The sequence below is a fragment of the Charadrius vociferus genome, unplaced genomic scaffold (genome assembly GCF_000708025.1).
Source record: "Charadrius vociferus isolate BGI_N301 unplaced genomic scaffold, ASM70802v2 scaffold32, whole genome shotgun sequence".
NCBI lineage: Eukaryota > Metazoa > Chordata > Aves > Charadriiformes > Charadriidae > Charadrius > Charadrius vociferus.
Window position 1 is genome coordinate 12,576,031 of NW_009647856.1, and position 12,188 is coordinate 12,588,218.

The 12,188-nt window shown below is 45.8% G+C and overlaps 1 protein-coding gene across 1 annotated transcript in view; it reads right to left on the bottom strand.

Annotated features, from left to right (window-relative positions):
• KLHDC10 (kelch domain containing 10) overlaps window positions 1-11,861 on the bottom strand; it is a 22,334-nt gene extending 10,473 nt beyond the window's left edge. Inside the window, exon 1 of the mRNA XM_009883032.1 lies at window positions 11,753-11,861. Within this exon, the coding sequence (XP_009881334.1) occupies window positions 11,753-11,861 (109 nt within the window). The remainder of the gene's footprint in view (window positions 1-11,752) is intronic.
• Window positions 11,862-12,188: the final 327 nt, after the last annotated feature.

The window sequence follows — 12,188 nt, forward strand, 5'->3', positions numbered from 1 at the left end:
TTTATTTTAAACTTTGAAACTATGCAAAGAGACGGATATGCTTTTCCTAATTGAACACACTGACAATAAAGGTATTTACAATCAAGGTATAAACTGGAAGAGGGCAGGTTTAGATTAAGCATTAGGAAGAAGTTTTTCACTTTGAGGGTGGTGAGGCACTGGAACAGGTTGCCCAGAGAGGTTGTTGAGGCCCCATCCCTGGGGGTGTTCAAGGCCAGGCTGGAGGTGGCCTTGGGCAACCTGGTCTGGTGGGAGATGTCCCTGCCCATGGCAGGGGGGTTGGAACTCAGTGATCTTCAAGGTCCTTTCCAACCTAAACCATTCTATGATTCTAAGGTAATCGTTCAGACTCTCATAATCAGAGATGCTTTGAGAGGGCAGTTCATCTGATCTTGAATATCTGCCAACAAAACCGTGCTTGGGAAGCGCCCATGCCTCTCCGCAGCCTATAGAGGAAATCCTGGCGAAGGGTTCGTGCGTCTGTGCTTGGCCAAAGGGAGCTCATCCACCTTGTTTCTTCTTCTGTGTTTGCCCTGGAGGTCTCCAAAAAGAAGACCTGAAATGGGAGCTTAATTCCAGGGAAGACTGGGAGCACTGATGCACACACTTCGCAGGGGACTAAGGATTTAGTTTAATCACCCATTGAATTTAAAAGGTGTTAGGGAATTAGGAGTTTAAATATTACAAATATTATCCTATTTCCCTCTAGTTATAACACTCGCCATGAAAATCTTCCAGAGGAAGGAGGGGAGAATGCGGCTGAGTTTTATACAAAGCAAACAGACTAAAGCGTAAGAGGCATAATTCAAAGAAAATAAATTAAAACACAAAACCAAGGAGGCCTTCTCTGCCATTCAGCTCTCAAAATTAAAAAGGGAAGATGCCTGGCTTTGCCATAAAGCCCCAGAACAGTTAAGCTTCAACAGAAAGGGATCAATGTTTGATGCACGCAGGTTCTTGAGATAGCAAGACATTACGCCCATACACGGCCCAGCTGGTTTCATCTCTTCCCATTTGCCTAGAAACCTGTCTCCTATCTTTAAAAGATGATTTTTTTCAAGATATTTTCAAGACACAGCAAGGTCATCAGAAGCCGGTGCTGGTGTCAGATACTTGCAAGTACCCGGCCAAGACGATCTGAAAGGACAACCCTTCCCATGCAGCCGTTCCTGCTGCAAACCACATCCGTTCCCTGCCCGCTCCCACTACTCTCACCAACAACTCAAAGAGCTCTGTGCCCTACAGGAACAATTTTTTTTTTTTTTAATTAAACACTCACTCAGTAACTGCCCTTTGCCAGAAGCTCGGGATCCTCACGGCAGAGCTAGCAGGAGAAATGATGCCTGTCCCTGGTCATGCATTCACAAATCCACTGTCCTCAGCGTTAAGCTGAACACCAAATCACAGATGAGAGGGGCCGAAACGCTTCCTCCCGCTGTGCCTGCTATGCGGCGGCGACTCCCAGGGAAAGGAGGGCTGGAAATGCCAACCAGAGCACGGTTTCCAAAAGCTCATGTCCAACTCCCGTAGCTACAAACATAAACAATTTCATTTCATTCTGCTCGGGAATAACAGATTTTCTGCTCTATTCAAGCAGACCCCAGCTGCGTTTGCTCAACACCGTGCTCCACATGTAAGGGCTGATTTGTCTCCAAAGGCTTCACATTTCCAGCCTGCTGTTTTTAAGTTTCACCCTTTACTACCCCCTTCGTCTCAATGGACTAGATTTTCCTGCTTGCAGAGGCCCAGAGAAGATTACATATCTACCCACAAAACAGGAAAAAAAATGTACCCAACACATCTTCTGAGTCACCTATGCAAGCACACTCACAAATACATCAATGAACTGAGAGGTACGATGTTAAACTGAGTTAAATTGTCACCAAATTCTTCTATTCAGAATTGAAGGGACCTTAATTCACTTTATTCTACAGTCTTAGAAAAAGATTCCTCTAGTTCTGTTTTGTTAAAGAAGGGACCTGCACAAGCTGAATCTATTGAAGAATTAATTCAGATTAGTTTCTTCAGCAGACAAGCTCTGTGATTTGCACCTCCAATAAAGAGCTACATTTCCATTTAATTATGTTTTATCAGATGATTCACATCTCCTACTGGAATTCTTAATGCAAGTTTTGGATCTGTTTTTGCTCCAGTGTTAGCAGCGTGCAATGAGCCTATTACACAAGTACAAACTTCAGACGGTGCAGGAAGGTGGAAACACCCAAGGGTTTGCTAACTTCCTCCCTATCTCCCCAAGAGCTGAACCTGCCACGGATTAAAGAAGCACCCCACGCTAAGCAAAGCGCAGAGAGGCACCGTTACTGTGAAAAGCTGCAAGACACCAGGCCCCGCTGTGAATTCTTCGATGCCCGACATAAAAAGCACCAGCAACACGTACCGAGTCAAGACAGATCTGTGAGAAAGAGGTCGTAAAGCTAGTTATAGCAACTGGCTTTAAAGCGGATGGATGTAATTTGGAAAGCACTTGTTTTCCCGGTTTAAAGACTCCAAAGCGAAGCAGGAGGGAAGGATGGGAAGATGCATTCACAGGGAGACTCCTTTCCCTTGGTCCTGAGGGCAGAAATGGGAACAATAAAACTTTCAGAGAATAAGAAGCTCCACAAACAGAATGAAGTTGAAACATCACGACAGAGACATAATTAAGGGAAGTCCTAATTTAGGACTAAGTTATCTGATAGAAACTTGCTTGCTGGCTATCGTTACACGCTGACCTGTTAACACCCTGTTAAATTCACCCTTTTCACGTGATTCATTGAGTCACTTCGAGGGAGCTGCTCGGATGGCCCAGAGTGACTTTATTAGCGTGGCTTCCTAACTGGATACTTCTCCTGCAAGAGGTATTATCAGAACTGAAGGAGAGTAAGCAAAAAGGCGGCACAAATACCGATTGCTGAGTTTCCTGACGTGACGCAGCAGAGCAACTGATGCACGAGACGTTTGTTTCCTATCTCCCTGAAAACTTTGAATACAGAATAGATCCAGGGCAAGAAGGAGGAGACGACAGAGATGTTCATAATGAAAATTTAAATAAATCCTTCATTTTGGATGATGAAAGCGTAATGGACCTGAATGGCATCCAACAAGAATCCCACTCAAAATGACCTTCTTACAGGGAGGACAAAGCTGAATTGCACCTGCTAGTCCATAAATGTTGTTCCTATTCTGACTAACACAAGCATCAAAGTTTATTAAATTCCAGCTGCGGTGCCTTGACAGCTACAGAAATCTATGGAAGGCCTGGAGGAAAAGAAAAAAAAAAAAAAAAAGAAACAACACAAAAATCCCTTGGTTTCAGCAGATTACATGAAGTTACAGAGCAGATTAAATGCTACCAGCATGCACAGAACCACAGCATGTGTCAACAGTTACGCTCGAGTCTACTGGATTTATCTACCGCTTTTCAATAGCTCTATAATAAAGTTATAGCAGAAGAAAATTAAACTGCGAAGTACCAAGTGGTTGCACTGAATCACCCACAGCACAAACGTAAGGCGAGAAGTGCTTCAAACAGAGCAGTGCAAAGACAAGTTTTGAAGAACAAAGGCGTTTTCTTTCCATTCGATCATCCTGCCTTTCATGACTGCAGGAAAAAAATTGCTGGCATCATCTCACTGGCTAGGTTAAACAAGAGGGGAGTACCTGCTATTCAAGTTAGTAAGTTAGCCAGCTGGCCTTTTTTAAAAAAAAACAAGAGGGAAAAAACCATCTAACTAGCTGATTAATGTCTTAAAAATAAAAAATAAACAATAGAAGAGTTGAATATGAAGTTGCTGGGTGAGCCTGCCTGAAACTATGCTTTTTCTTATCATGACCATACTGCCAGAAAAAAAAACCCAACAAATAAATCTATCAATCAACGAGAAGCTCTTGGCAGAGAGTAAGGTCTGCCTATGCCACTGGGTTCTGCAGAATTTAATTTTTCTTTTCAAGGGAATTTTCCCCGGTCACTACCATGTCTCGTTATCAGTTCCCAGCAAACCGATGCAGTGCTGTTCTGCCAAGGTGGCAAATCCACAACCGCTGTCTCCCTTTCCCAACCAGCCTCGGAAGGAAGAGGCCGAGGGTCTGGGCTGTCCCACTGTCTGCTCAGAAACCTGTGAGCAGAAAGAAAAAGAAGAATGAGCCCTGTATCATCCCTCGTCAGGGCCAGGTATGAGGCTGAGCAGTAGCCAAAGCAATCTGCAGCAGAAAAAAAATGATTCCTAGATCTTTTGGGAGCAAAGATGATGAGGGAAGTGAAACTGCTAGCAAAATGGCAGCAAAAATGGCAGGAGGAGAACAAAACAACCATACTCCTCTTGCAAACATATACCCCTTCCCTGTGGGTTACTGCCTTGGAGCTGCAACTGCAATGACTTTCCAGCTTTGGGGTCCCCCATTTCTAAACTCTGCCACGCACTGTTGCTTGCTAAGGGTGCAAAAAATATCCCTTTGCGCAGTCGGATCAGCGGATTTCAAGCTGCAGGTGTCGATTTTAAAGTTTTGCCTCTTTATTCATTCAGTCTTAAAGGATCACTTAAGACCCATCTGAAACTGGAGCACAATTATAACGTTTTGACACACCACTTGCCCCATCCCAAGTCACTGAATTACAGAAAGATCCTAACAACGCAGCAGTCAGAGCATTTATGATTTGTTTTTCCACGTACTGCTTGCTTGTTTCACGCAACCATTTTATTGCTTGCCATTTAAAGACATTGCCATTCACAAAAAGGAAAGCACATAAGATAAATGCAAGAGAAATTAATGAGAACTGTCTATTCCATTCAGAATATACAGAGAACGACCCTCAACACCAAAAACAACTAAAGGCCAATGTGAAAGATTTCACTCAAATCTTGGGGTTGCATATGACCCCAAGAACCTGTATTTTCCTTACAGCACATGGCGTTCTCCAAAGAAGCAAATCCCTGTTTTTCCCTTTCCCTTTTGCCCAGCTCACATTAAAGCAGCCAAAAAGCAAAGGAAAAGCAGCGGATGCAACCAAGGGATGCTCTGGCATCTGGAAGCTCAGTTTGGTGCAGAAGGGAGGTGGTTGCTCAGGGCAGGTTTTTCTTCCCCTGTAAAACAAACCTTCCTGGGCACTCAAGGGAATCGGTGGAAGGTATTCATGCGGTGTCAGCCTCTGACAAGGTGTACGCATTCAACATCATCTCACACAGGTGACCTGACTTAAAAAGGACAACTGGTCTCAAGTTCAGGCTTCCACACGCAGGTGGGATTCAAGGTCAGAAGAAACACTCCACTTTTAACCTTCAGAAAAGAAGTTTATCCAATAGAAGTTGTCAATTTTTCTGAATCTCAAGGACAAGCAACCATTTTTGGTTTTTTTTTCCAACCAAGATGCATTTGGAAAAAACACTTTACATCTGCAGCATATTTTTTATCAACACACCAAGCCTCAAAGTTCTTTAAATATATACGTATAAAGCTTACAGATTCTTTATTGCTAAATGAAATTTGCTTCAAACGCACAAAACACCATTTATTAAGGTCACGCCAGTTCAACCATAAGTTCACGATGGCCTGATCCAAATGCTTATAACTAACAGCAAACACCCTTTTTTAAGATAGTTATTTAGAGCACCACCTCACCCACACTGCACAACACAATGCCAGGTCACCAATAACACACAAATTTACCAAAACTTATCCGATCCACAGCTATCAGCGCTCACAACACACACTGTGGCAGCTGCGTTTTCATCTCCAACGCGTGCTCAACGCAGCAGGCAGCATAAAGAGCAGACCTACCAAGGCGATCGTGCACTACCACCAAGTAATGCTGCTTTGAAAAATTAAAGATTAAATGCTGCTCTACCTGTAGTTCCTTCAGCAATATTACACAACGAGACGGAGCAAGGGAAGGCAGCCGTGCTGTGGTGTAGAGAGAAAGCACCCAGATTCAAGATCTCATTGTAGCACTCACTAGCTAATGCTGTGCAAGCTCCCAGTTCATTCCTTGAACAAAGCTGTATCATTTTTCTTCTGTAATCTGATGGATTAGAGGTTGCCATGCACATCAGGTAACCTGAAACAGATCAACATTGAGGATCTCGTCCAGTTTAAACATTTGGGGCTGGCAGCGAAATAAAAGCAAGGATCACATTCTGCCAGGCTACAACAGGAAAACTCAGCCAAAATAGATTGCTAGAATGTAAAAACAGATTCCTGGGCTGCAATCAAAGCACTGGTAGTTTTAATACTCTGAATTTTTGTTCTGGTTAAAGATTCTTATCTAGAGAGATGTTCCTCCTAGAACTACAGGACTATTTGCTATTTTCATATTTAGTGATGAAATCTAATTACAGGTTCAGCCATGAATCCTCTTCCATTTTATACGTGGCTCAAATTGGGATTTGAAGACTATGCTAAAGTATCAAGCCTCCCTTCCCCCTCCTCCAGACCACCCAGAACAAAGCACGGTTTTATTTATTCCTGGAGCATAACCAACAGATATCCAAGTGTAGCCTCAAACAGCCCCCAGAACAGCAATGCAAGCACCACCTTTTCTAATATCCCTTTCTTCCCAACCTATTTTAATGATGATATCCATTGGAGGGTCATTTGCAAAGTAAAGGGTGCAAGAAGTTAGTGCAACAAAACTCAACATGAGATCGCAGGGTGATTTCGTTTTACAAAATCTTTAAATAAACTGGTTCTGGACGCTCACCCCCACAAGCACCAAGTATATCCAAGTGATCCAGCCAGGATCACTTATATGCAGCATGGAGGATGAAAGGAGAAGAGCTGCCAAGTCCTCACTGCGGTTCCTGGGTTGGTCTTCATTTAGAAGGACAGACTAGTTTTGGACAGGTCTTTTACACCCTCTGGGAACCTTTGGCTTCTACGGCAAGATGCTTTGGCGTCAGAGTTTTGCTTCCTTCTGCTTCCATGTTTAGGCAGGTCTGCTGCCTATTGTCTGCGTTTCCTCATTTGAGTTTCTTAAAGTTCTTCCTGTTGAGCTAACAGGAAAAGGAATGGCATGAGCACCGAGTCGCAACCACATCGACTCTGTCATATTATCATGGTGTACGGTCTTCTGCTTGCAAGATTTGCCCCAAACAGGCTGGCTTTTTCCATCAATCTGTGATCTTCAATCCTTACATTACACTGCAATATTATCAGCGCTACTACTAGCAATATAATTTGTATTTCGAGCATTATTTTTGGAAATACAAACTAAGTAACTACAGGATGTAAAGCTAACGAATACAGCCTGGCTTTTGGTTCCCATCTTTTCGAACTAAAACACCAGGTGTGTGTATGCATCCTCCTTACTGCTTCTTAAGGCCTTCTAAAGAGTATGGTATCAATATTATTTTCCCTCCTACCTAGTTTTTCAACATCCAGAATAGCAGGTTTCAATGTCTCCCTTTCCATTTATGATTTCTGCAAGACTTTTGAAGGACGTTTCGGTCAAGGGCTGAAGCCAAAACACTGCTAGCTCTTGGGAGGGAGAACAGGACAAGTCAATATTGACTTTGACTCCAGTCTTCAAAGTTTCATCTTTTCCATACTAGCCAGACAAAATAAGTTTGTAACTCGTGTAATTAGAGTCCCTTACAAACATTGGGATAAGCAGGATATGAATGTGTCGCCGAGAACAAGGTTTAAAACCTGTTCGTTCATCCAGCTGTGTTCAGCCTCTCCAGATCACACAGCTCCCATCCGTGGCAGGCTGCCCGTGCCAGAAAAATACCCAGGAGAGAGAGCAGCTGCATCTGGGTCCCCAATCACCTGAACGACGACTCTGCCTGGGGCCAAGGACAGCTGGAAGAGGGCAGAGGATCCAGCCAAGGATGCCAAACACAACCCGCAGGCCACCGGCCAAGAGCCTTACAAATATCTGAAGTCTCTAAAGAAGTGCTTCTAGGAGAGTGATCATCCTCACGTCCAGCCATGAGAGCTTTCAGGTTTGGATCGATGTCCAGAACAGATCTGCTTCTTCATCCTGCTTCTTGGAGGCATTTGTTTTCAACCCTCTTTGTAGCAATCAGATATTTCAAACGTTTCTACAAGCATGCAATTGTTTGTCAGTATTTCCCATTATTAGTAAAACAGGAACTGGATTATAATACATGAGATAGCATCCCAGAGCAGAGAACAAAATACAGAGTCCTTATGAGCTAACTGTCCTTACTGAGAAACCAAAGCAAAAAAGGAAACGGTTGCCCCAGAGATATATCTATCACAAATTGTGATGTGTTTCTATGCTCCTAAAATGGAGTGTTCCTTGGATTGTTTGGTTGTTTGGGTTTGGTTTGGTTTTTTTGTGTGTGTGTGAAAGGAAAATAAGGGAAAGAATTCTGGAAAATGAGAACCATAGAACAGCCCAGGTTGGAAGGGACTTGGAAAGATCATCTGGTCCAACCTCTTGTGGAAAAGGGAGCCGAGATGAGATTATCCAGCACCCTCTCCAGCCGCATCTTGAAACCTTCCAGCGACAGGGACTCTATCATAGAATCACAGAATGGTTTAGGTTGGAAGGAGCCTTGAAGATAATCAAGTTCCAACCCCCCTGCCATGGGCAGGGACACCTCCCACCAGACCAGGTTGCTCTAAGCTCCATCTAGCCTGGCTTTGAACACCTCCAGGGATGGGGCCTCAACAACTTCTGTGGGTAACCTGTTCCAGTGCCTCACCACCCTCGAAGTGAAAAATTGCTTCCTAATATCTAATCTAAATCTACCTTCTTCCAGCTTGAAGCTATTCCTCCTCATCCTATCACTACATGCCCTTGTAAGAAGTCCTTCCCCAGCTCTCCTGTAGCCCCCCTTTAGGGACTGGAAAGCCGCACTAAGGTTTCCCTGGAGCCTTCTCTTCTCCAGCCTGAAAAACCCCAACTCTCTCAGCCTGTCTTCATAGGAGAGGTGCTCCAGCCCTCTGATCATCTTCATGGCCCTCCTCTGGCTCCCCTCCAACATGTCCATGTTTTTCCTACGTTGGGGGCTCCAGACCTGGATGCAGCACTCCAGGTGGGGTCTCACCTGGGGTACGTGAAGACCATGTCCCTGGGGAGGTTGTTCCAGCAACTGACTGTTCTCACCGTAAAAATATTTTTCTTAGACTGAGATGAAACCTCTCCTGGTGCAACTTGCACCCATTGTGCCTTGTCTTCTCCATGTAGCTCCTTGTGAAGAAAGACTCTCCATTCTCTTCACAGCTGGAAAACCATGATGAGGTCCCCCTCTGAGACTTCAATTCTCCAGGGAGAAGAGGCCGGACTCCTTCAGCCTTTCCTCACCGGGCAGCCTTTCAACTATGTCCTTTGGACCCTCTCCAGTCTGTCCACGTCTTTCTTGACTTGTGGGGACCAGAACCGGACACGGCACCCCTGGGGTGGCCTGACAAGCTCTGAGTAGAATGGGATGATCCCATCTCTCTCTCTGCTATAAATGCCCCTGCAGATGCAGCCCAGGATTCGATGTGGCTTCAGGCTTGCTCCCCCACGTGACACAACGGGTTTCAGGATATTTGGGTTTTCTGTTGTATTTTTTTTTTAAATATACATTAGAAACTCTGAACCTCTCCATACAAAAAAAACCCCAACCCTACTGTGACTGGTACACTGGGAAAATTATAGCTCAAGACAAGAGTATAAATGCTGAGCATGCGAGAGGCAAAGATATATTTAGGTTTCCAGATTGTTTCTATCCACTTAACCCCAAGAGTCTGATGAAAACACTGAAAACATTTAAATGCGGACAGGAAGATTTCCAATGAGGAGAAGAACAAACCACACACCACCTATATTTGACATTTTTGATCTTTCTAAAGCTTACAAACACCTAAAAATAGCTCCTTCCTTTCTTTTATCCAACATACAATTTTACCCATCACGAGGCAGCAAAAACACAAACAAATTGCTTTTTTTTTTTGAGCTGTTAAGCCATCAAGGAGAGTCTTTTGTAGATGCTGCTTGAGAAATGCCCCTATTGAGAAACCCTCGACAGAAATACTCTGCTTGGGAAAGCAAACAGAGCAGCACAAACCTGGCACCAGCTCCTGCTACCCACCTGCTTACCTTTTGTAATCATTTCCCCATGCAAACGAAATTCTTCAGAGTGAAAAGGGTGACAGAAGTTTAAAATCTTTTCTACAAGTAGGTGGAAAAGGAGAATGTGACAAAAGCAGCACCTAAATCAATGATTATGCTCTTGTGCTTAACCCAGATCTACTTCAAACAACACACAACTTAACAGGAGCAAAAGAGCTCTGCAGGAAGGGATGTATCAAGCACATCCAATGCCAAAGCATGCTACGAGCTCTTCGCATGATTTCATGACAGTAATTACTTACAAAAGCAGGATTAAACACAGACAGCATGCTTTATGGAAAGAGTTCAGGGCATTGAATGGTGGGGGCAAAATGAAAGAACGCCTCCTGAAAACTCTGAAAGGGGACCGGGAGGTAAGAAAACAAGCCCAGTTGGCGGAAATGGAAGGAAGGGGAAAAAATATTCCTTTCTCTCTGTCTCAACGGTTATGTAAGGGCTGCTGCTGGAGCTCTATAAATAGGGTGTTAACAGGTGTCAAACAGGGAGAAATCTCCAGCAATCGACACAAATGGGATTTTTCCATCAGGTAGTTTTTTAGCAAGATTGACAGTCAGCTTCAGGTTTGTTAAGGCTGGACTTAAGTGCTAAGGCTGAGCTGAATGGGGGTAGTTTGTCCCCGAGGATGCAGCATCTGCCCCACTGCAGGTGGTAGAGGGCAGGATTCTATGTCATGACATGATCCATAGGCAAAAGCAGGGTCGTTACAACCGCATCAGGAGGATGCGCTAGTGGTTTGCTCAAGCCAATGATTAAAATTCAAGAACGTGAAGATAATCAGCTCTTGTGTTAGCAAAAAAGGCCCTTTTCACAAAAGGAAAGAAACATGTTTAAGAATTTGCCCAAAACCAGAAAGTGTGGAGCCACTTAGAAAATTCACAGCAGTCTTGCACAAGGCTCAAAGGCATCTTTGCGGCAGATCCAGACCATGACAGGTTTCACAGGGATGGAAGCACGGACCCTGGTCTGAAAGCCCACTCCCAGCTGCTGCTGGTGCTCCAGACAAGCTGAACACAGGCTCTTACCCTCGAGGCAGCAAGGGGCTTCACATTCCCCACTGAGGGATCTGAGTGTGAGGCCAGGGGCAGCCGGGGCAGAAAAGGATGCCCTGGGCCTGCGGTACCCACCTCCTGAGTGGCAGCACCTCAGCACCATACAGCCCTTGAGTGCAGGGGGTGCTATGGAGACAATGAGGGGAGCATACCTCAAAACAACTGGGAACCCACCCCATCACAGAACCACGGGGTGCCCCACGTCCCTCTCAGCGTCACAGAACTGTTTGGATCGGGGTGATCTTCCCAGTCCTGCGATTGTGGGGTAACCTCAGTCTCCTCCTCTTGATATCCTGGGGCTGTTGGGGTGGGATGACCCACACATCCACAGACTATGGGGTACCCCCCCAGCATACCAACACTGCTAGGAGGAAGGTGGAAAAGAGGAAGAATCACCTTTTCCAGGGCACAGAACTGAGCTGACGCTTCATCTAAGGGTCTTCTGGTAGCCTGGACCCCTCCATCCCAGGATCCCCCCTCCCAGGACTGCAGCCCCCCCCAAACCTGATATTTTGGGATGAGGTAGAGTGTGTGTGTGTCACCACGGGTTAGCCCAGGCCCCATCCAGGACCACAGGGTCACCGAAACAGGGCTGCCCCCCACACCAGGGACCATGGGGTACCCTGTTCCCCCCACACCCACTTGTCCATGGAGATGAACCCCTCGTGTGAGGTATCCATGCATACCCCAACGCGCTGAGACCTCCGGGAAGGGGAGGGAAGAGCCGCCATCCTTCGGGGTCGTAAGAGACTGTGGGTCCTCTTCAACATCCTAAGACCGCTTGGAAAGGGGTGACCGCCCCCATCCGCGACTGTGGGCCCCCACATCCCCAGGCCGCTGGGACGGCGACATCCCGGCCCTCCCCACGCCACCCCCGGGCCTTGGGGACAGGGTGCCTCCCGGCATCCCGGCTCCCCAGTGTCGTGTGTCCGTCCCCCGCAATGTCCCAGGGACAGACGGGACCCCCTGACCCGGGACTGCGGGGTATCAGTCCCCTCAGGGCGGTGGGAACAGGGGTACCCCGGTCCCCGACACACCGGGGCCTTGGGGACGGGGTG